The sequence below is a fragment of the Trachemys scripta genome, chromosome 9 (genome assembly GCF_013100865.1).
Source record: "Trachemys scripta elegans isolate TJP31775 chromosome 9, CAS_Tse_1.0, whole genome shotgun sequence".
NCBI classification, from domain to species: Eukaryota; Metazoa; Chordata; order Testudines; family Emydidae; genus Trachemys; species Trachemys scripta.
Genome location: NC_048306.1, coordinates 14,365,021 through 14,389,077, shown reverse-complemented (window position 1 = coordinate 14,389,077; position 24,057 = coordinate 14,365,021). Strand labels below are relative to the sequence as shown.

Sequence of the window (24,057 nt, the reverse complement as noted above, 5' to 3'; positions counted from 1 at the left end):
TCCCAAAAGGATAAATAGGTGACTTGACTTTCTAAATTTCAGTTCTCCTGTAGAGTCCATAAGAAAAGCTCTTTGCAGTAAGTGCATGAGGAGTCTTTTTTTTCTCCTCTCAGGCACCCACACAGAATTAGGAGAGGTGGGGAACAGACTTGATCACTACCTCGTTCTGATAACACGAGCAGTGAAAAAGCTTGAAGCTCCAGCCCCCGTCTGCCCAAACAGAAGCTCACTAAAAAGGCAGCTTTAAAGATTAGTTATATCTGTGTCAAGCCAATGTAATGGAGCAGTCTGAGGAATTTGTCTAAGATGTACCTCGGAGAAATAAAGCGAGTGCCTGTGAGGGCATGTTAGCAATAGGATGATATCCTATGTGGCTAAGGGAGGGCAGAGCTTTGAGTTCAGATTACAAGCTGCCAAAATAAAAATAAAAACAGCTCAGCACATCCACCAAGGAAGCCCCAGGGTTGAGCACTACCCAAAAGGAAGTTGGGACTTGTCAGAACCAGGTTAAGAAGAACCAACCTGGGCCCTTTGACAAGAAAGTACAACAAATCCAACATGAGCCTGCTGCAGGAGACGTTACTGATATTTCTCTAGTGACTCCAGGTTTGGGCTACCAGTGAGAAAGGCAAGCAATACAGGAACAGTGAAACCACAGAGCCATAGGATGATATAATAATTTATACAGCTCTGTACACACCCAGAAAGGTAAGCGGTTCTTGTCCTAAAGTGCTTATAATGATAAAAAACAAGACAAACAGACACAAGATAAAATACCTGACGACAGTTCCGGGGCTGGAGAGTCTGGGCATTGAGATAGTGATGAGATGAAGGGAGGAGAGATTGCTCAAAGAGATGGGATTTCCTGAGGGATGTGAAGTGCAAGAGATGATTCTTGGAGGATGAGGAACAGGTTAGTTCTCCAGTTCTCTGATCTAATTCTGTTAAATCTGGAATGAGCTTCTGTTCACTCCAACAGCTGAGCTCATTTCAGAAAAAGCTGGATGAAACCATAGAGCTGTTTCCCCCAGAGTGCTGCAGAGAAAAATTAAACACCCACCACTCTGAAGCAACCTACATTAAAGTAGCTACACGTGGTGATTTGGACGGGTTGGAAAAAAAATCTCTGTGGAAAGTAAAGATGGAAAGCCAGTGTCTAGCCCAGCCAGCCAAAGAGCTAGAATGCAACTGGGCAGGGACTGCCAGCCTCTTTTGTCAGGAAAATAACATCACAGGACTTTTCCCTCCCAACTCCATCTGCTGATATGAAGGCTCCTTATACTCACTGCATGGGCTGGTGCAGAGGGCTGAGGGAAAATAGGGTTAGCATATAAACTCTGAATTTAAATCAGGCTGATAATAAGAGATTACTTATAATTTTACTTGAGCTGTTACATAACTTATTGTCCATTACCCAGATAACAATTACAGAGAAAAGGATTACAACTTAAAACACCTAAAAGAACCATTGTAGAGAGGTCACACCTGTACAAGGTGTGCAACACTGCTGTTTAAAAAGCTCTTGTTTAAAAAATACAAGCAACCTTTGATGTTTTATAAAATGCACATTTCCTCAGTGAGTCGGCAAACTGTACAACATTCATTTTAAATGATTTTTTTTGGTAATAACTAATTCATACTGAGCTTGAGACAAAGACATGGCAATTGACCAACAGCATTATCAATATAGGGTTTCAGGAGGTGCTTTGAAAGGGAAGTAAACAGAAAGTGAGCATACCTTGAGAGGAAATTTGAAAGGAAGCATGGAGTTAAATGAGAGCAAATTAGCAACAAGAGAAAAACACAACATTATTATGTAAAAGTTGCATTCACTTTGCAGAACAGTAATATACAGAAACAAATTCTTATCTATAATCAAAAGCACCTGAATTTTTCCTCTACCCTTGAACACAAAAATGTGTATTATTTCCTATAAAAATTATAAGAAAAATTTGGCTTTGCAGACATCCATTTTTAATTGGCCTCTTCTTACCAATAAAAGATTAATAAAATATAAGAACGAGCAAGTCTGGCTGGAAAACACTGAACTTCCTCAGGGAAAAATCTGAATCTCTACCGCCACTTTTTCTTTCAAGTGTACATGTAATCTGCTATATGCTAAACTGTGAGCCAAGTTCTGCACTTACATCACCAGCAAGCTCACTGAGTGTGATAGAGCTGCATGAGGTAGAAGCTTGCACAGGACTTGACCACATGACCCAAACCCCAGCTGATGAAGGATTACAATAACAGTTCTGACTCCCATTCTCCCGCCACAGAAACTCCATGGGAGTTACATGCCTACATGCCTTTGAAAATCTCACTGTAAGTAACTCCAATGCCTTTAGGAGGAGTCACTTGGTTTTAACAGTGGAAGAAATAGGTCCCTGGAACTCGACGGCCTTAACCTACCAGACCCATGCAGTACTTTTAAACAAAAAACCTTGACATTGATTCGTAGAACCTGCAAGGAAACAATTTTGCTCAAAACAAGTTACGAATTTGACGGTGCTTTGTGTGGCTTTTTGTTTGCTGTGTAGATTCTCCATTTAGGTAATCTATGTCTGAACCACCACGAGTGGATTCTCAATACTTTAGCTCACTATGCTGATAACACAGTAGTCTTTGATAGCAGAACAAAACAGCTGGAACAAATGTTGATTCCATAGAGGGATGTACTGAACACGGTGAGTAGCTGTTATCTGATTCAGGTTAGACAAATCCTATTACACACAGAGAGTAGAGTATAGGGATATATCCTCTGGAATATCCACAAAAAATACTCACCCATCATAGATCTAACTAGCCAAGATATGTCACAGTTATTCCACACAAAGGTAGCTGAAAGAGCCTTTATCAGGAAACACAAAAGTGATCTCTCCAGAATGCTTGTCGGCATCTCTCTAAAAGTGCTGTACACTCTCACACAAGAAATGTATTCAGGCAAACTCACAATGGAAGAATGAATCCCTTTTAATGCCAATAAAATATTATGAAACATTCAATATAATCAATGTGTTATGAATTATGTTTCTTCCTGACAAAGGTATGGATTCAAAATGGAATGCTTGGGAATAGTCCTTTTCTATGGAAAATAAACTAGACATTAAATCAGCTCAATGCTCAAAGTAACAGTGTTTCTGGACCTTAAAACATTGTACATTTTTTTCGTAAAAACTCTAATTGTCTGGCCTTCTGTTATCGTTAAAGATAACAAAACAACGGAACGATGTCTTCAATGGATGTTTCATGTATTAATATTAAGTTTAAAGTTATGGCTGGACATATTTACTGTCATCTCTGTATAGTTGGTATTTCCAAGTCACCTATAATTGTGGCATTGATAAAGATAGAATATATTCAATTCATTATGCAAAATATACAAGGCCGAACAGGTCAAATAGTCACATGAGAGCTTAACAAAAAAAACCCCTATGCACTTCTCTTTACTGTCAATAAACAGGTCTAGTGGAAACAGCATAATGCCTGCAGCTTTCCATGTGATGTCCCAGTGCTTATTTCCCGGTCCTTTAAATTGGGCAAACACATGGTCAACAGCAATTTAAATGTTATCACTACTCCGTATCTTTAACAGCAAGCAAAGGGGCATAGTTTTGGTACAGATTTTGGGACTAAACCATAAATATTGTGCATAAACATGAGGAACAGGCTAAAAGCTATAGATATACAATCTGGTAGCACATTGGAACACTTACTCATTTAACAGATTTCTTGCTAACATTAATGTATGCACATATTTAGGAAAATGTGTTGTGCATGTAATTTAAAAAAAAATTTAATCACAGTAATCAACTTCTCTTTCTTCACTGCTAAACAATAGAAATTGCAAGCTTTCAAATATAACACATCTAGTTCGACACTCCTTACATGTCCTAAATCCCTAATGAAATTAATAGGAGATTTGGGTGTGAAAGGAGTGCAGGGTCAGGATCAACTCTATATTATAAGCGATGAAATCCAGGCCCTTTTAAGTCAATGGAACTTTTGCCCTTGACTTCAACAGGGCTAGGATTACACCCAAGATTTCTCTTTTTATATAGGCTATGAAAGTCTGGTAATTTGTCAAAGACTTAGGTATTGTCTGCACATTGAGAGGGGCACAGAAAGCATGTGGAAATGGGCTCTATTTGTTTTGAATATGAGTGCTTATTGAGAAATCATTTGGTTCCCTAAGGTAATATATGTTCACAACTTTGTTAAAGAGGAAAGGGTATATTGTTTGTACTAAATGAGTCTTTTTTTTATAATTATGGTAGCTATAAACTGATTTTAAAAATATTATTATACAAACCAGTTAAGGTCCATTACTATAAAGCTATGTAGATTTAGTGCTTATCATAGACGTCACCAATATATTTTAATGATGTATGCATAGAAACATTTTTACTATGTTATTTAAAAAACATTTTGAAGTACGCATTGTTCAATCAAGAGAACTTGAGCACTCTCCAGTGCTTTGTAAATTTTTCTTTAAAAAGCAATCAAATTCTACTTAATATCAGTATTGTGTATTAAAATAGAGCTAACATCAAATCTGTTTTCCTAACGGCTTATTCAGAAAGACTATTTGCATGAAAAAAAGTAATTTTATGAAAACTGGCAACACTTATTAAAAGGCCACATTGACTATGAACACAAGGAGATCAGACAAGACTAGATTTACATAATGATGCACATACAGTACAATACATAACAACTCTTAGAGATGTACATATGGAGAAATGAATATATGAATGTGATAGTAAACAAATTAGTAATGGATGACTGGATGGTGCAATGGAAACACATAGAAAACTAAAGCTCGAAGGAAAATTAAAAGGTCAGCATAAGTCGAGACTGGCATGGAGGTGTTTTAAAGTGCTGTTGCATGTGGTTTTCGAAGCAGTTCTTATTTTGCATAGCAAAATAAATATGTTATATGCACCAAGCAGATGACCGTAAAATGAGATATGCAGCAAAAACACGGTAGCCCTCCAAGCATTGCTGAAAATGTAAAACCCTATGCATTTTACAGTCTCAACATGGTGTATATAAGTTTTTGCAGAAATGCATGAATGGCATTAAAGGCAACGCCACTCACACACTTACTAGGTGAATAAGCGTAGTGGTTTGATGATGAAGCTTAGCATTGGATGGAATGTTAAACAAAAAATTTGGAACTGAAAAAATTGAGAAAGTAACATATATGCACCATGGCATCAGCATATGACCATAAAATGCAAAAAGGTGATGGAGTGATATGGAACAAACCTTGGAGAAATATCGCATCCTTGCTGCATAAAGGCACCCAGGGAAAACCAAAGGCTGTTAAATATTCCAAACTCATTTGGAGGGTCAGGAGGGTTCTGGGGGTCACGCGGTTCTTCATTGTTGTCTTCCAAATGCCATTCATAAGGACTGAATCTGCTGACTAGGAAAAGAACTACGCTGACTCCAATGTAAGCAAAGACTATACACATCCAAATTTCATAAGCCAAAGGATCCAGAAAGGAAAATACGCCAGGTTTAGATTTCTGAGGCTTCTTGATCATGATGGAGATGCCCAGACTCATAAAAGGTTTTGAAAAGTCTATGACTTCTTCTCGTACCAACGTTATAGTGAGTGGAGCAACAGCTATATCTGCTCTCTGAAAAGAGAGAACATATTGGAGTTAGTAACAAAATAGTCACCACATATTACAATTGACAGTCTCAAACAAAATAATTAAATGATAAAGCCAATAAAGAATTACAAGAATCATTAGGTTAGAATTTCATTGCAAATTGCATGTGTTTTGGAATCATTAAAATGATTTAAGAACATTAAATTATTGATAGAAAGTTAATAATAATAATGAAAAATTATGCATAATTCTACGAGGGGCACAATGAAGAAGGGGCACGTAACCTAGCTACATATGTTCTCCAACTAATATAGATAAAGAAAGTGAGCTGTCCAATTAAATAATTCTGTACTTCCTGAAGATGAAGAGGGGTTATGTAACAGAGTTTTACTAACACAACAAGGAGTCTGGTGGCACCTTAAAGACTAACAGATTTATTTGGGCATAAGCTTTTGTGGGTAAAAACCTCACTTCTTCAGATGCAGTTTTACTATACTCTTTGCACTGAATTTTGCTTTATCGAGTAGCCATAAACTCTCATTAAAACTGTCATAAAGCCAAAAGCTGTCATTCAACACCATGATGTTGGGGATTGAAATCACATGTGGATTATTTTGATGACAGACCTTTAGTGTCCATTTTGATTCCTTAACAAGGCATTTGTTAATTTTTTTCCTAAATTCTAGGAAGGGATAATGACACCTAGAACTATCAGGACTAGCTGAGAATGTTTGTTATTATATTGCTTTACATACACTCTAGAAGCCTAATGACATGACAAGGGTTTCCCCCCTGTTGCTTTTGTTGTTTACCAGTGATAATCTGTGTCTGGAATATGCTTTGAGGACATAATGGACACATTCTGTGGTTCTCTATGGCTTGATTTTCTCTCTCTCACTCTCTTTTTTTTATTTTAGCAAGATCAGCTCAGACTGATTCGTTGATGTAGGCTGGGATTTTCAAAGGAGCTAATGAAAGTAGGCACCCAAATCCCACTGAATTATAGCAAAATAGTCGAATAAAGTTTGGAAACGTTGTGATGGGATATGAGACAGTGACTTTCCCACCTAGCTGAGACAACATTGTTTAGCACAGTTGGAATTTTCACTGTAAAATCAAGAAGGACAATCAAATGGCTACTATAAGGATGAAGCACCCAGAAAAAATGAGCAGTTTTTATTTATACACAAACCATAACCTCATCATTTTCTAGTCTTAGGGCTTGTCTTCACTACAGGTTAAGTCGACCTAAGTTACACTACTCCAGGTACATGAATAATGTAGCTGGAGTTGACATAGCATAGGTCGACTTACCCTAGTGTCTTCACTGTACTGCGTTGACGGGAGATGCTCTCCGGTCGACTTCCCTTACTCTTCTTGGGGAGCTGGAGTACCGGAGTCAGCCACAGAGCGCGCTGCTGTCGATTTAGTGGGTCTTCGCTAGACCTGCTAAATCGGTCGATTGCAGCAGTGTCGATCTCCCTGGTAGTGAAGATGAGCCCTAAGTGCTGTAATTACAGAAGAGCTCTCTTCCTCTGGTTGTCTGCAGAAGGGAGTGTTTCTGGTGATCCTTTTCATTTACATTGCATTGGAACCATAGAATAATCCCATGCTAATTAAACAGTAGCAATATAGGTCAGTCAGTGCATATGTAATAAATAGCTTGTATTGTTTGGGAAGATTGCACTGTTAGTGTGTTTCAAATACAACCTGGATCTTCAATCTAACTGTCAGTGGGGGGGGGAGGCTGTGTTAGGGTTGCCAACTTTCTACTCGTACAAAACCAAACACCCGTGCCCCGCCCCTTCTCTGAGGCCCCTGCCCAATCCCTTTTCTGAGCTCCTCCCCTCGCTTCACCCGCCCCCCATTGCTGGCTCTCCCTCCCTCACTTGCTCAATTTCACCGGGCTGGTGCAGCGGGTTAGGGTGTGGGGGTGTGTGAGAGGGCCCTGGCTGGGGGTGCAAGCTCTGGTGTGGGGCTGAGGATGAGGCATTTGGGGTGCAGGAGGTGGCTCCAGGCTGGGGCTGAGGGGTTTGCAGTGTGGGAAGGAGCTCTGGGCTGGGGCAGGGGGTTGGGGCATAGGGTGTGTGTGTCAGGGGTGCAGATTCCGGGTGGTGCTTATCTCAGGTGGCTCCTGGAAGCAGTGGCATGTCCCCACTCTGGCTCCTACGCGGAGGCGCGGCCAGGTGGCTCTGCAAACTGCCCCGTCCGCAGGTGCCACCCTTGCAGCTCCCATTGGCCGCGGTTCCCAGCCAATGGGAGCTGCAGAGCCAGCGCTTGGAGTGTGGGCAGCGCACAGAGCCCCCTGGCTGCTCCTACACATAGGAACTGGAGGGGGGACATGCCGCTGCTTCCGGGAGCCACACGGAGCCACAGCACGTGGGGAGTCTGCTTTAGCTGGACGTTTAACGGCCTGGTCAGTGGTGCTGATTGGAGTCGCCAGGGTCCCTTTTCGATGGGGCATTCCAGTCAAAAATGGACACCTGGCAACCCTATGCTGTGTGTGTCTAAAATCCACCCAATAGCTGTCTCCATATTTGGCTGATTGCTTTTCTTGTATGATCTAGAAACACTACAAGGCTAGTCCCATGGCATTTCCCCATTTACTTTCTCACATTTGGTTGTAGTAAAAATATAGCAAGTAGTACTCAACATGTATCTTTTCTTATAGTACCATAGCTAATGATTTTAGTATGAAGCTTGGCTGAGAGCTACTGATGAGGCTGGTTTGGTGCAGGTAACCAATGGAGCTACATCACCACCACTGGCCTTATACAAATCAGGGCCCAATTCTACTCCACTGACTTCAGTAAGCACAGAATCCAGTACTGAGGGATATGACAACACTGGGGTTTTTTAACCAACCTTTTACACAACGTTTTTCTACCACCTAATGGAAGTGAATTGGGTCAATTTGGGCAGCTTTATTGGAAAAGCTTAAGGGGGAAGATAGCATGTTCTAACTATTACAGTTTCACAAGTTTTTGCCTTAAGCGAAAGCTCATGATGGAATTCTCCCTCTTTCACTGTTCTGTAACCTTCACAAAGTAATAATGCTCCAGAGAATTGGGAAAAGTTTTGCAATGCAAAAGTATTCACTTTCTCCATAAAAAGGTCTGATCCGCAGCTGATGTTAGTCAGAGTACCTCCAGCTGAGAGTCTGGCCCAAAGTGTCTAAATGAAAATAATCTGTTTCTCTTTGCCTGATGTTTGCTACCTATGGAATGCAATTTGCCTTAGAGGCATTATGAAAAGTAGCTATGAAACATATGGCGTAGGTGTAGCTGCTTTTGTAAGCTAACTGTCTCAGCTGGAGTCCTCCATAATAATACACCAGAAGGGTTTAGTTTACACATTTCCAACTAACAATCTGGAATACTCCTTTCTGAAGTATATTTGCAGTTAAGGAGGGCACCAAAAAGCTTTTATGAACCAATTTAAAGCAATTTTTAAAAATATATGACCTTTAAGCTTGTGCACTAATTTTTCTGCTGCTTTAAATGTCAAATGATTGAGTTATGGGATTAACAATCATATATGCCCCTGGTGTAAACTATTGACTTCAGTGGAGTTACAGCAGGGTTCAGTTTAACCTAATGTTTACAATGTGTGTGTAAATATCAGAAACTGATATTTAACTAACGCAGCACTGCGTATAAATAGAACATGAGTAGAAAGGAGATTTTAATCTTTTAAAACAAAGCGAACGCCCATGCTGTATTGGTCATGTCTTTTAACTGAGAAGGAAAAATATCACCTTGGAAGGGGCAATCTAATGTAAGCAAAACAGATAGACAGGTAATATTTATATACAAAGGTGCACTTATACCAGCATCAGTCATACTTCTTTTGCAACCTGAGCTTGCAAATTCAATGGGACTACTCACATGAGTGTGTGCAGGACTGCACAGTGCTGTTTGTTTTTATTTTTCTAAACCCATTACTAACTACTTGAGCTAAAATGCTGAAGTGCTTGCAAAAGGAGCCTGAAAATGAAATAATAATGTAGGTCCCATTTGTGAACATTTTACTCACATTGAATAGTGCCTTACTCTACAACTGGTCTCATTGACTTCAATTAGACCGTTTGTGGAGTAAGGCAGTATTCAACAAGAGTATCAGAATCTGTCCCAATATAAAGTAGTACAGGGTTACATTTTTCAAACGCATCTAATTGAATCAGGAACTTAAGTCCCATGTTCAAAAATGACCTAGGCATTTAGTAGTCTCAAGCTAATAGAGTGCCTAAATCACTTTTGAAATCTCTAAATCTCAGGTGCTGAAGTGTTTTTGAAAATGTTGCCTCTAAATCTTTGTATCCTGAAGCATCTCAACACACTTAATCTGAACTACGAACTACATACAAGGCTCACTTCTTCCTTAACCACCTCTGGAAGGAACTGTAGTAACTAACAACTACTGCACATCAGTTAAGACAGGAAATCAAGAATTTAGGTAAGCAGAATATCTTAGAACTTCTCTGGCTGGAATTTGGCCAGGATTCCAAGGATTCCATCCCTATTTTTGTAATTCCCATGGTATTTTTAATGACAAGTGGTCAGGACATTTGTTTCACACTGTATCTGAAAGGCAGCAGCTGGGGCAAAAGCTAAGTGCAAACTCATTCAAAGAGAAGAGTGATGCATACTGAATTGCCAACATCACAAGTGGGTCATGCAGGCATCAATTGGGAAAGAACTGATGAATACAGCAACCTCTGATTCTGGCGATGAGAACTATTCTCAACCTCTGAGATCTGCCCATAATAGGATAAGGCAACATCATTTCTTTAGCAGACAGTCCTTTGTGGCCTGTTGCGGGTCAGACACTGGGTTTTTTTGAAAGGGTAGCAAGGAATTCCATTTAGATGAGACATCCTGAGGGTCTATGTATCTTTCACAGTTCCTGAAGGCTATGCAGGAACCGTTTCCTGCAAGGTTTGTGTGTATAGCTAGATCGCTCTGTGTTATGAGGCACGGATTGCTCTGATTGTGCCCCTTCACAGATAACTATGAAATTGATGGTAATTAAACATATTTGTAGGATTTCTCCTAATTCTTCTTGAATGTGATGGTTTTCAAATACACAGACCCATTCATTTCAATCAGACTTACTGCCCTACTAAAAGAAAATGGGATTCATAAGAGGGTAGCTCTTAGAGCAGCGGTGGGCAAACTTTTTGGGCTGAGGGCCACATCTGGGTGGGGAAATTGTTTGCAGGGCCGGGGCAGGGGGTTGGGGTGCGGGAGGGAGTGCGGGGTGTGGGAGGGGGTACGGTCTACAAGAAGGGGCTCAGGGCAAGGGATTGGGGCAGAGGGGGGGTGCAGGGTGTATGAGGGGGCTCAGGGAAGGGGGTTGGGGTGCAGAGTGCAGGAGGGATCTCAGGGCAGGGGGTTGGGGTGTAGGAGAGTGCGGAGTGTATGAGGGGACTCAGGGCAGGGGGTTGGGGTGCAGGAGGGGTGCGGGGTATATGAGGGGGCTCAGGGCAGGGGGTTGGGGTGCCCAGTGCCGCTTACCTCAAGCGGCTCCCGGGTGGCAGCGGCACGCACCGGGGCCAGGGCAGGCTCCCTGCATGCCTGCCCTGTCCCCGGCCCCGCACCGTTCCCGGAAGCGCTGCGGCCCCTGGGAGAGAGGGGACGGAGGACTCTGCATGCATTGCCCTTGCCGCATCTCCAGGTACCTTCCCCGAAGCTCCCATTGGCCGCGGTTCCCCATTCCCGGCCAATGGGAGCTGAGGGGGGCGGTGCCTGGAGGCAAGGGCAATGCATGGAGCCCTCTGTCCTCCCGCCCAGGGGCTGCAGGGATGTGGTGCTGGCGGCACCGCGGGTCGGATCCAAAGCCCTGAGGGGCCAGAACCAGCCCCCGGGCCATAGTTTGCCCACCCCTGTCTTAGAGCTTATAGAATTCAATGAGGCAAATAAAAATGGCTCCTAAATTATATTCGAAGTTAATACGCAACACATTGTTGCTATGCTAATATGAGTCATCCAGAGGCAGCATTTCCTAATACAGCTGATAGGAGGTGGTGTACCCAGAAACGTTAAGCCAATTAACATTGAAGTTGACAACAAAACTCTCATTGGATTTAATAGGAGCATGATTGGACCTTTCACCATTAATAAATTAACTCATTGTTCATTTTTTTACAGTGAAAAAGCAACATTTTAGACCACTTATAATGCACAGCACATGCAGGAAACTTTTACAGTTTTCTTCTCTAGCTAACCTCAATAATTGTGCCACATGGGTGAAATTCGCCCCGGTGAAGAGGGCTAACGCTCTTGATCCCTATTTTGAGAACTTACAATAAACTACTGGACCTGTGTTGGCTCTCTGCACAGGGTGCATTTGATCCTGTGTGCAATGGTTAGAGATTGCCAGCTTCAGAAATGGCTACATTTTAGTAATTGGTGACATGACACTGGTATATATAGGGTGTGATCTTGTAGCCTGGAGACTTCAATGAGTTTTCCATATGTGGGACAGTTGCAGGAGGGTTCATTTCTCAGTTAGGGGATAAGACCATAATTTGCAATCAGTCTGGAAAGTCTGTTGAGGTCTTTGGAATGCTAGAATGAACCGTGTTAATGTTTTTCTTTTTTAGAAACATTAATTTACAGCATTTGACGCTACAACTCTGCAACAGTAAAACTATGGTATTTTCTAAAATGAGAAAATAAACATCCATTGTATTTTGTCCTTTTAGTTATATGCAGAAAGCACAATATATTTAATCTACACCAATGATATAAAAAACAGCTAATGGTCATAGTGTACTGTAACACCACTGTAACACCACTGTAAGTGTAAAAACTGTTCAGGTTAATGGAAAATATCTGCAGTGACTAGAATGGGGTGAAAAATGTGTGATAAGTTGTGCTGGAACAGAGGCACAGATAATGTAGTTTGGGGTGGGTGGGCGAGCAGAAGAGATACCTGGAAGCCCCCAAATGCAAGCACAATTAATCACAATGCCTGCAAGTGAAAGAACTAAGCCCTTTTAATGATAAAAACTTAAACATTTTGATAAATGTATGCCCTATTTATTATAAAAAGCCCACTTAGTATTATACAAGGTTACTTATTATCTTCTGTCTCATTTTAAACTCTCTGTAATGATCAACATTGATATTATTTAATGAGTCAATGAAGTTTCATTAGTAAAGCATCATTTCAAAAGACTAAAAAAAAATCCAATCTTCAAGAAATTTAATTTATCAGTAACTAACATGGTGCACACCATTATACACAGATTTTGGTTTCCAGCTGTGCAAAAAGTATCTTCTTCCAATGAAAAATGCTTGAGTAGAAGTTGTGAGTGGAAGTTAATAGGAAAGGTTAATAAGAGCTGATTAAGAGCTGTGCCACAAAAGAAGTGACTATTGCCTTTATTTAAATCTGATCGCAATGTCCATGCCTTTCAGACAGCCTGTCATTTATTGATTGTACCAGAGAGGGTTTTTTTTTGGAAGTTTAATAAGCAGAAATGGGAAAAAAGAAACCTGGAAAGCTAGTCACAGTTACATACTGTAAATACCTGCCAATGCCTGAGTTTGATTGCACAATCAAGTCTAAAGTCTATTCCATACACGTATTTTATTAAAATAAAAATGAAATTGATGTTAATGGGGGTTCTGTCTGAGCAAGGACAGCGGTACTCCTTACTAAAGCCTTTAATATGTGCAAGGACATCTTTTCTGCACACAAATCCCTCCGTGTTTGCTCAAGCAAATCAGGTGTGTTTCTAATTAGCTGCTCGAGTGTGCAATCGCTTGATACATAGACAAATGTGTTGTTATGAATATACACTTGCACATTTTGGAAATGCAAGTAAGGAAGCCCTTTGAAAATTTGGCCCATCACGTATATTCTTATAGCGCTGCACATCTGTAGACTTTCATGTAGACTATGCCTGTTGACCTACTCACTTGAGTGGTTATGCTTCACTAGCGAGGAACACCCACAACTCATTGTTGCAAAATCTATTTTCAGGTGGCTTGAATTTTATATTTGTTTCTTATAGGCCAGTCATTTATTATGCTTGTAAATTAATGCATGGTTGGTTCATGTACATAATGATGAGACTTTGGGGGAACAAGTCAGCTAAAAATCCACTACAGGAACTATATGGTTCTGGCACTAATTCACTGAAGAATCTCCCAACACATATTTTTAGTCCCTTGGTAGGTTAATGGTTAATAAACCATACTGGGTTCAATATTAACCAGACACAGTCACTATACATGTGACTCACAATACATGAGTTGTGAATGTGCTGGTGTAACAGGAATCCAGTGCTGGGTGATTAACTACAGAAAGGGAACTAGGGAATTCGGCACATTTGAAAAATCCCTCTTGGGGGCCTATCTGCATGTTTAAGTGCCTAAGTGCTGAATCATCATGTGTTTAACTGTTACTCTCTGCTGTACGTATATGAGCAAAGATTTATTATGTATCCAGTAGTATTTTATTTCAGGATTCACTGGACAGATTGGCAGATGCTTGCTTTTGCACGGACAGTTATTGTCATAGGATAGATTGTTATATAGACTCTCTTACTATCTTATTTACATTAATAGAATAAATATGTTGGCAATTTATTTTGAATGTAATTAGTTATTCTGACCCTGGTCTGCAGTAATTGATAGGAAAGTTGTTTTAAAAAGTCATAATAAAATATGATAATGAGATAGTAGTTTTAGAAATAAGTTACCACTATTGCCAGTTACCTTTGATACATTTTATGGGCAGTCTCCATTATTCACAATACTTTAATTTCTTTTCTATTAATAATTAGTGGTTCTAGAGCTGTTCATGTGGAAGCAAAAGAAACTGCCCCAAAAGAAGCAAAGTGAACAAATGTGGGAGGAAATGATCCTCAAGAGGGCAGAGGGATAGCTCAGTGGTTTAAGCATTGGCCTACTAAGCTCGGGATTGTGAGTTCAATGTTTGAGGGGGCTATTTAGGGATCTAGGGCAAAAATCTGTCTGGGGATTAGCCCTGCTTTGAACAGGGGGTTAGACTAGAGAACCTCCTGAGGTCCCTTTCAAACCTGATATTCTATGAATGAGTCTGGACTGTGCTATGAGCACATTTTGTTTAAAATTTCCCATAAACTTCTCAGTGTTTATTACAAAAATTAAAGAACAAGTTAAAATCAGTGCACAAAATTAACTTCAGAGTAACTATATGGGGGATAGGAAGATAGGAAAAAACCAACAGCTAGAGAAAAGTAAGCATACTTCTCCCCAGGCTCTCCATGCTGGAAGGAGATGGCAGCTCAGTATCTTGGACATCTCAGGTTACCAAGCCACCTCTCCTACTGGAACAAGCCAGGAAGCGGAATAGGTGGAAAAGATGAAGGTGCCATCTACTCACACTGCTTCCTCCACCTGGTCAACTCCAAAAGAAGAGAGGTGGTGGCTCAGTAACCTGCACTGGCCCAGGTTACAAAGCCACTATCTGTCCTTCTGGAGCGGAGTCCCAGGGGCTTCCAGTACTTCTTTTTTTAGGGATCAGAGCACCGACATACGCTTATCATAGAATCATAGAATATCAGGGTTGGAAGAGACCTCAGGAGGTCATCTAGTCCAACCCCCTGCTCAAAGCAGGACTAATCCCCAACTAAATCATCCCAGCCAGGGCTTTGTCAAGCCTGACCTTAAAAACCTCTTAGGAAAGAGATTCCACCACCTCCCTAGGTAACCCATTCCAGTGCTTCACCACCCTCCTAGTGAAAAAGTTTTTCCTAATATCCAACCTAAACCTCCCCCACTGCAACTTGAGATCATTACTCCTTGTTTTGTCATCTGGTACCACTGAGAACAGTCTAGATCCATCCTCCTTGGAACCCCCTTTCAGGTAGTTGAAAGCAGCTATTAAATCCCCCCTCATTCTTCTCTTCTGCAGACTAAACAATCCCAGTTCCCTCAGCCTCCCCTCAGAAGTCATGTGCTCCAGACCCCTAATCATTTTTGTTGCCCTCCGCTCGACTCTTTCCAATTTTTCCAAATCCTTCTTGTCGTGTGGGGCCCAAAACTGGACACAGTACTCCAGATGAGGTCTCACCAATGTCGAATAGAGGGGAATGATCACGTCCCTCGATCTGCTGGCAATACCCCTACTTATACAGCCCAAAATGCCGTTAGCCTTCTTGGCAACAAGGGCACACTGTTGACTCATATCCAGCTTCTCATCCACTGTAACCCCTAGGTCCTTTTCTGCAAAATTGCTGCCTAGCCATTCGGTCCCTAGTCTGTAGCAGTGCATGGGATTCTTCCATCCTAAGTGCAGGACTCTGCACTCATCCTTGTTGAACCTCATCAGATTTCTTTTGGCCAATCCTCTAATTTGTCTAGGTCCCTCTGTATGCTATCCCTACGCTCCAGCGTATCTACCACTCCTCCCAGTTTAGTGTCATCTGCAAACTTGCTTAGGGTGCAGTCCACGCCATCCTCCAAATCATTATTGAAGACCGACCCTCATGCAAGTGTATGTTTGTGTGTATGTGTACGTGTGTGTACATGTGTGAATATTCCACTACATTACCTTCCTTTAACAGACCGCCTCGCATTTATACTAGACTAATTCATTACTAACATAAACACTGCTATCTAGTGTAATGTACTGGATTTTCTTAACATAATCAGTATTTTCTTGTACTTGAGCGGTCTAAAATTTAGGTGAACCAGCTAGAGGTAGAGCCCCAATGCCTGATTCTTATCACCCTCCTAGTGGTGTTCATCATGAGTAACCCTGATGAATTTACACTGCTCAGGTTAGAGTCAGGCCCCAGGTTTCTAGCCAGCATTCATTTACTTACTTGTCTTTTTAATTATTTTAAATCTAGCTACCTAAGGCTCTAGGTGCCCTAACCATCATTAATAATTGCAGCACTGGAGTGAATTTCTCTCTTGATGATGGACGTGGAATAAACAGGGCCCATAAAAATTAAGCCAATCTTAAAGACACAGCCAACCAATCCCCCACCCCTGCAGAATTTGAGGGTTTCTAAAACAACTAGCCTTGCTAATCTCTGAGAAATATTACTGAATAATGCAGTTTCAGGCATCTTCTTTATTGCTCACGTTGCATTTGAGCAGTGAAAGAATCCTCCCCATTCAACCAGGCACATAACAACTGACCTGATCAGGCAGGAGCTGTTCAGTCCCCTGTGGGACCAGGAAAAAAAAAAACGCCTTGTAGAAACATCCTTCCTTGCAGGAGAAGGAAAGTGACACAGGAAGAAAGACTAGATGCTCCCTGCTCTCAGTGGCTGGGAATTCCTCCCCTCAAAAGGCCAGAGAAAATCCTTTCTAATTCCAGGCTTGGGGAGTAGAGAGAGACATAGCACAGAGATACAAATAGAAGATGAGGGCCTCGTTCCTGCCTTCATGAATTATTGGGTGTTCCTGTCTGCAGGTGCTGGCGAATTTATCAGTTCTTTGCTTTTTGAGAAGTAGCCCAGTGCTATAGTCACTTTGAAAGATCTTTGCCTGATCTGGGAATTGGGCCAAAACTTAGATTGCATTCTAAATTACCCCTTATGGAGGATCAGAGAGACATTACACCAGGTGTTCACTGTGTGCATTCCATTGGGAAGCAAAACCCCAGCTGTCTCCAGAAGTATTGCGTGCAGAACAAGTAAGCAACAATAGAAGATAGTGCTATGGATTTATACAGTGGTTGTGATTAAAGATCAGCATCTGCCACCATTCAGTACCATGGGAGATGCCATCATTTCTCCCTATACTTAGAACAGGAAATAAGTTATCTCATGTATTTCGGGTGGTATCTAAATGTTGACTTTTGAATGCTGACCACTCCCTTCAAAGATATTAAAACACTTTCAAAGGCCATGTTGACACTAATGAAAAAGGTGTGTTTTAACAAATTAGATGATATGTTAATGCATTCATGAACTAACGTGTGTTAACACACGCACGTTAAAATCCTGGTGTAAATAAGGCAAATTGTAGCTTTAACATGTTAGCTGGGCAAGGTAAACCCTAGGGCTAATGTATGTTAAAACTACAACCTGCCTTGTCTACACTAGGATGGTAAAGGTGATAGTTAACACTCTAGCTCAGGGGTTCTCAACCTTTTTCTTTCTGAGCCCCCCGCACCTGCTATTAAAAACTCCACGGCCAAACTGTGCTGTTTTTCTGCATATAAAAGCCAGGGCTAGGGTTAGGGGGTACCAAGCAGGACAATTGCCTGGGGCCCCATGCCACAGGGGACCCCCAGCTAAGCTAAGTTGCTCAGGCATCAGCTTCAGCCCCGAGTAGCAGGGCTCAGGGCCCTGGACTGCAATCCTGCAAGGCAGGGCTTTGACTTTCTGCCCTGGGCCCCAGCGAGTCTAACGCTGGTCATTCTTGGCGGACCCCCTGAAACCACCTCGCGGCTCCCCAGGGGGCCCCAGACCCATGGTTGGGAACGACTGCACTAGCTAACATGTTAAAAAATGCACCTTTTCCCTTAGTGTAGACATGGCCAAAGTGTTTATTAATTACATCCTCACAGTCCCCCATGTGAGGGGTATTATTATTCCCATTTCATAACTGGAGAGTCTAAGGGTACATCTACACTACAGGGGGGAGTCGATTTAAGATACGCAAATTCAGCTACGTGAATAGCGTAGCTGAATTCGATGTATCGCAGCCGACTTACCCCGTTGTGAGGACGGCGGCAAAATCGACTTCTGCCGCTTTCTGTCGGCGGCGCCTACTACCACCTCCGCTGGTGGAGTAAGAGCGCCGATTCAGGGATTGATTGTCGCGTCCCGACGGGACGCGATAAATCGATCCCCGAGAGGTCGATTTCTACCCGCCGATTCAGGCGGGTAGTATAGACCTAGCCTGAGGCTCAGGGAGACTAAGGGACTTCGGGTACAGCCACACTTTGAGCTGCAGAGGGGAGGGGAATTCCCAGCTTGAGGAGACACACCCATGCTGGCTCTGACTGAACGAATGCGCTACAAATAGAAGCATCATTTCAGCTCGAGGGAGCAGCTGTCGAGTCCATGCCTAGCATCGTGGATGGGTACATACTTAGGGTGGCTAGCCCTGCCGGCCTTGCCTACCCTCTATTTTTAGCACACTTATTTGGTCAGAGCTAGCGTGGGTCTGTCTTCTTGATCTGGGAATTACGGGCAGAGTTCGGGACAGAACTACGTCTCATCCTCCCCCATCCTTTTTCTCTCAGACCAATGCTGCCCCCGTGCTGAGAATGGTCTTCATCCCATTCCCAAAAGCGTGATGCTATTTAAGCACAAGTGGCCAGAATCATTCGAAGCAGAACATTATTCCTTTCTGTTGGTTACTTTAACGCAGTGAAGTGTATCAGCACTTTCAAACATTACACATGACAGCGGAGAGGCTGCCTTTCCCTGAATTCCCTGCGCCTCCCCTTTGCTGCATCTTACCTTCTTAAAGCGGTTCTACTAAAGACTCTTTTATCAAGGGAGGGTTTATGGTGCTTGTAGGGCTTGGGTTCTTTTTTTTTTTCCCTAATAAAAGTATTTTGTTCGCACAACTAAGAAATGTGTTAAACCTGCTTTCAATTAGCCTCACTGCTGTGAAAACCAGATCAGATCCAGGGAGGGGAGGATTCCCCAGCTGGGCAGGAAAGAAAGAACAGGAGCACACTTCAAAAGGAAGAGACTAAATAAAAGCCTATGGCAAGAGGCTTACCCTACATTGGGGAGAAGAGCCATTGTCTAGGCCTCCATGGCTGGTGGATTTAAAGCCTTGAGCAAAGCATCTCCGGTGTGCGCTCAGTGGGAGGTGCTGCTGCTAATTGGCAGAAGTAGTGGGGATGGCTCATTGGAGGACAGTACTTGCCTTGGTGCTTTGCACTGCTGGTCAGATTTAAATGTTGACTCCGGTTCAGAGATTGGGAGCAGTTTAACTCTCTTTTCCAGCCCATGGAAGGGGTAAAGGGTGGAATATACCTCCAGCCATATTGCTTCCCTTGCTAGCAGTGAGAGCTGGGCTGGGGTAAGTGACTTGCTCATGATCTCTCAGGACAGAGTGGGAACAGGAGCCAGATCTTGTGCTGTAACCACAGGACCATCTTCCCTCCATTCTAAGCACAGCTCTATTGTAAATCTCAACAGAGTGATGGATTCTATGTCATATGAGGTGAAAACTATTACACAGAAGTGGTGGGGAAGGGAAAGGAGGTGGCCACATGGCTTTGTCCACCTCCAGCCACACTGTTTGGCAGAGCCAATCCTATAAAAGGCTGTAGCAGTGGAGACTCTGGAGTGTATTTGGCTGGGGCACAGGACTCAGAATCGGAGGTGGGAGGTGCTGCTAATCAGCAGAAGTGGAGGGGATGCCATTAGCGGATGGCTCATTGGAGGACAGCACTTGCCTTGGTGGGCTGCTCTGCTAGTCAGATGTAAACATTGACTCAGGTTCAGAGATTGGGAGCAGTTTAACTCTCCTCTCAGTGGGAAGTCACCCCACTGCCATCATCCCCATACAGCCACCAATTCTCTAGTGTGTCCCGCCCCTTTTTGCGCCACTCTCGAGGTGCATAGGGACCAGAAAGCAGCTACATCCTGCCAGTGGAGAATTTCATCCACCTTGGGAGAACTTTCATCACCAGGCCACACACCCAGGCCTGAGGTAGGGGATATGTCACGGGGCAGGGAGGACTGCTCCTGGAGAAGGTTGTACTCTGGCCACCGGGCTATGGTCTCTTGTGGGCTGTTCCTAGATGGCTTAGATAAGAGCAGACTCTCAGCTATGCTAACCGATGCTTGGGTCAGGGTTAGCTGGGCTGATACAGCACTGTCCTCAGAATCTGGGTCACTTTGACAGGCTCTTTCTCTGCTACACTGAGTGGAAACTCAGCAGAGCTGAGAACCTTGCACTTAGTCTGAAGGAGAATGTGCAAAAATGAAGCTAAATGAGAAATCCAGATTTTAGTGACAAAAATGTGAGGAAAGCAAATGGCTTTGCATTCCATAATCTGCCTGGAACCTACACACAAGGAACCTGTCCCTACCCATCTACCTTGTATATGGGCCAGGAGGTAGAAGCACAGGGATTGTTCTGCCTTTACTCTCCTGAAAGTGTCTGGTTGCCCCAAAAGAAGGTAGGAAGCAGTAACGGGGAGGCAGGAACAAAGACATGGCAAAAATGAAGCTAAACATCAATTAACTTTAATTAGATTTCTAGCATTGAAATTTCAGACTCTATGGCTGCCCTAAGTGCTTCAGTAAAAAAGGTCTGAAATCAGGAGGCAATGCACACAAAAGGGACAATATTAAATAGGATTTGCATATTGTCTCCCCAGCGATGTCAACAAACATGTCAGGTTAGCAGCAAGAAGTAATTGACTTAAACTGCAGACAAGGAGATTTAGGTTAGAGATTAGGAAAAACTTTCTATGAGGCTAGTTAAGCACTGGAATAGGTTACTGAGGGAGGTTGTGGAATATCCATCATCAATGGTTTTTAAGAACAGGTTAAACAAACACCTCTCGGGGATGGCCGAGGTTTACTTGATCCTGCCACAGCATGGGGGACTGGACTAAATGACCTCTCAAGGTCCCGTCCAGCCCTACATTTCTATGATTCTATAACACAGTAACATCTTATTTGCCATGCGACTGCACAGCGGTTAGCTGTTAAAACAAATACCATCTGAAACAGTGCATTCAGCAGCAACTCTGTTCAACTGTTGGATAAACTTGTTCCAAAAATCCCCAACTCAAGCTTCTTTTATCCCTACTTGTCTGGTTATATACATGCTAATAAAGGCATTTAAAAATTAATCTCCCCCTCGTTTACACAAAATGGAATCCAGAGGAGGCAAATGTGACAGTCATTTCACAGCCAAGGCTCACAATGGCACCTGGGGAAACGTGCACCTTTACTTTCAGTTTCATAATAGAGTTTTCAGCTCATGGGAGATAAAGGAGAGTCGTCATGTAAATGAGACACCTGTTCCTAATAATTAGTGGTTACAGAGCATTTTTCATCTTCAAAGTGTTTTCCACTGGCTCATTATCCTCACCTCTGAGAGTGCTGAGTGCTGTAGGTCGCTATCCCCCTTTCTGCAGATGGAGAAAGGATAAGAGCATTTCAGGAAGACACCAGAAGCCTGCAGATGATTGGGGGAGGCTTTGAAGTCTATGTTGACTTGAACATAGCAGGGTTGTCTTCCCTGATTACAGAGACCCAGGTGGCCTCCCTAAGGCCTGCTGGCTCCTGCAGTTCCACTCCAGCGCCAGCCCAGCAGAGCTGGGCAACTCTGTTGGGCTGGATCTTCAGTCAAACCTCAGGGGACATGTCTGACCTTTGGATAACTGAGCATTGCAGTTTAATGTGATTCAAATCATTAAGCTTTGACTGCACAAGAATAAGGCATAGCTGTTCATTTTCCAAACTAAATGAAAAGTGTTTCAATTTGTCACTAACTGGAAAGCTAAAGCCTTGCTAACCCAGCTTCCTAAATACAAGGGAACGAACCCACTGGATGAAACAAAAGACAGACCGAGGGACAGGTTTTTGTTTTTCTACCAGCGCAGTCTCGGTGTGTGTGGTGCTCACAAAGCTGCAGTTCTCTCTGCAGACAAAGGTTCATAAGTGCAGTCATGTTGAGGTAAAGCACCCGGGGCTCGGCAATACACAACAGGCATAGCCTTCTGAGCTGTGCTAGTCCCAGAAGGATGTGGCTGCGGGCTCTACGTCAAACCAGCTTATTCAAAGAAAAGCTGGCTTGAAAAAGGGGGCAAACTTTCTCCTCCCCAAGGCCTGCTCTTTGGGAGCACCTTGCAGAGCTGGGATTAGTTTTCCCTGCTGCAAGCCCTTGATACAGAGGCATCTTCCATGGTCCAGCAGCTGCAGAGGTTAATTTTACCTGCATCAAGTCCCAAAGGAAGTGACATTGCTTATAACACACTCTCCAACAGGCTCAATCCCAGCTTGTGACTACAGCTTTAGGAATTGACTTTTCTCTTTGTCACTTGGCTCTCTTTAGTATGCATTTTTAAAATGACTAGATCTGCTTTATTGGCCGCTACATGCCTAGATGACTAGGGCAGTTGCAGATGACCTAATTATAGATAACAGTATTGAAGTTTCTTGACCTGGAGAGAAACACTGAGAGTTTAGGATTTCACTGCAGTGTAATAATACTATACCCTGAGCTAGCAACTCTCAAAGTGTCTCATAAAGCCTCACCCTGTGAGATAGGTAATATTATTATTCCTGTTTCATAGCTGGTAGAACTGAGGCACAGAGAAGTTTGGTGACTTGCTCAGGTCACACACGTCAAGTCAGTGGGCGGGAAAGGATATGACCCAGGAGTCCTGATTTCCAGACCTCTTCACTTAGTGCCCATTAGACTCCACTCCTTCCTCCCCAAAAGTCAGACCATAAAATCACTGTTTTCTAAGGTTTAAAACACATATAAGAAGAATGGACAGGGCTCAAAAAAGTTGAATGGGCTGGGCAGGCCTGAGTTACTATTTCAGCATTAAGAAATCCTAATTGTTTTTTAAATATAGCAATAATAAAACAGTTACCCAGTGTCTTTTGTGCCTATTACTCAAAGTGATGTACACATGATATGCAAACATAAAAGTAGCAGCACATTTAACTAGACAGCAGTTGATTGGCTGGTAGCAGATATTTTAAAACTAAACCCAGAGCTTAGGAGGAGTAGACCTTGTTGGGGTTGTAACACTCCATAAATGTGGTGATATTAGGCCTGTATCATGAAATATGCCCTGGTGAAAAGCCATAACATGTCGGTGCATCTTTTGGCCTGAAGTCAATGGCAAAACTCTCACTGGTTTCCATGTTGCAGGATCAGCCGCTTAGGGCCAGGAAAGTTAATGGGAGTTTTGCCATTGACTTGAATGAGAGTAGGATCAAGCCCCAGGGCAACTTTGGAGACAGAGTTCTTCCAGCAGGGATGACAGCTTCTGGAGCTCCAGTGCATCCTGCTTCTGTTCCACTTTTTTACAAGGGTACAGGGCAAATGTCTCCTCATACAAAGCTAGCTCTGCACTCTTTTCTGGGAGCCAGCACCAGTGCTGCTGGTAGTCTTGTGTCGTCCCAGAGCTCAGGATGCACTCCTGCCTTACATATGCACGAAGAAGGGATGGAAGATCCTTGTATCCTCTCCTCACAAACACATGCACCCACATTGTGCAGAGCACAATACATCCCTCATTGTTCACAAAGATTACAGGGAGAAGGAAGAAATGGCTGTCAGCCTGCAAGCAGAAAGCAAGGTGCACACTAGATCAGCATATGCAGGTTGTTAGCTCAGGACAAAGCAGAAATGTTCTGCTGTGTTTACGCAAAGTAAATATGTTCACCCCACATACCATTGTGTAACCATTTGGTGGATAGACTAGTGGGGGTGGCAGTGAAAAAAACACTCTCCATGCAATGGAACAAATTTTTTTT

General features: G+C 42.7%; 1 protein-coding gene across 10 annotated transcripts in view; it reads right to left on the bottom strand.

Annotated features, from left to right (window-relative positions):
* Positions 1–24,057, bottom strand: part of GRIA3 (glutamate ionotropic receptor AMPA type subunit 3) — a 212,686-nt gene that overhangs the window by 61,198 nt on the left and 127,431 nt on the right. For all 10 annotated transcript variants that reach the window (XR_004647162.1, XR_004647163.1, XR_004647164.1 and 7 more), the window contains one exon: positions 5,272–5,648. Coding sequence is in view for 7 of the 10 variants with exons in the window: in XM_034781955.1 (XP_034637846.1) it covers positions 5,272–5,648 (377 nt within the window). In the remaining 3 variants the exon portion in view is untranslated. The remainder of the gene's footprint in view (positions 1–5,271; positions 5,649–24,057) is intronic.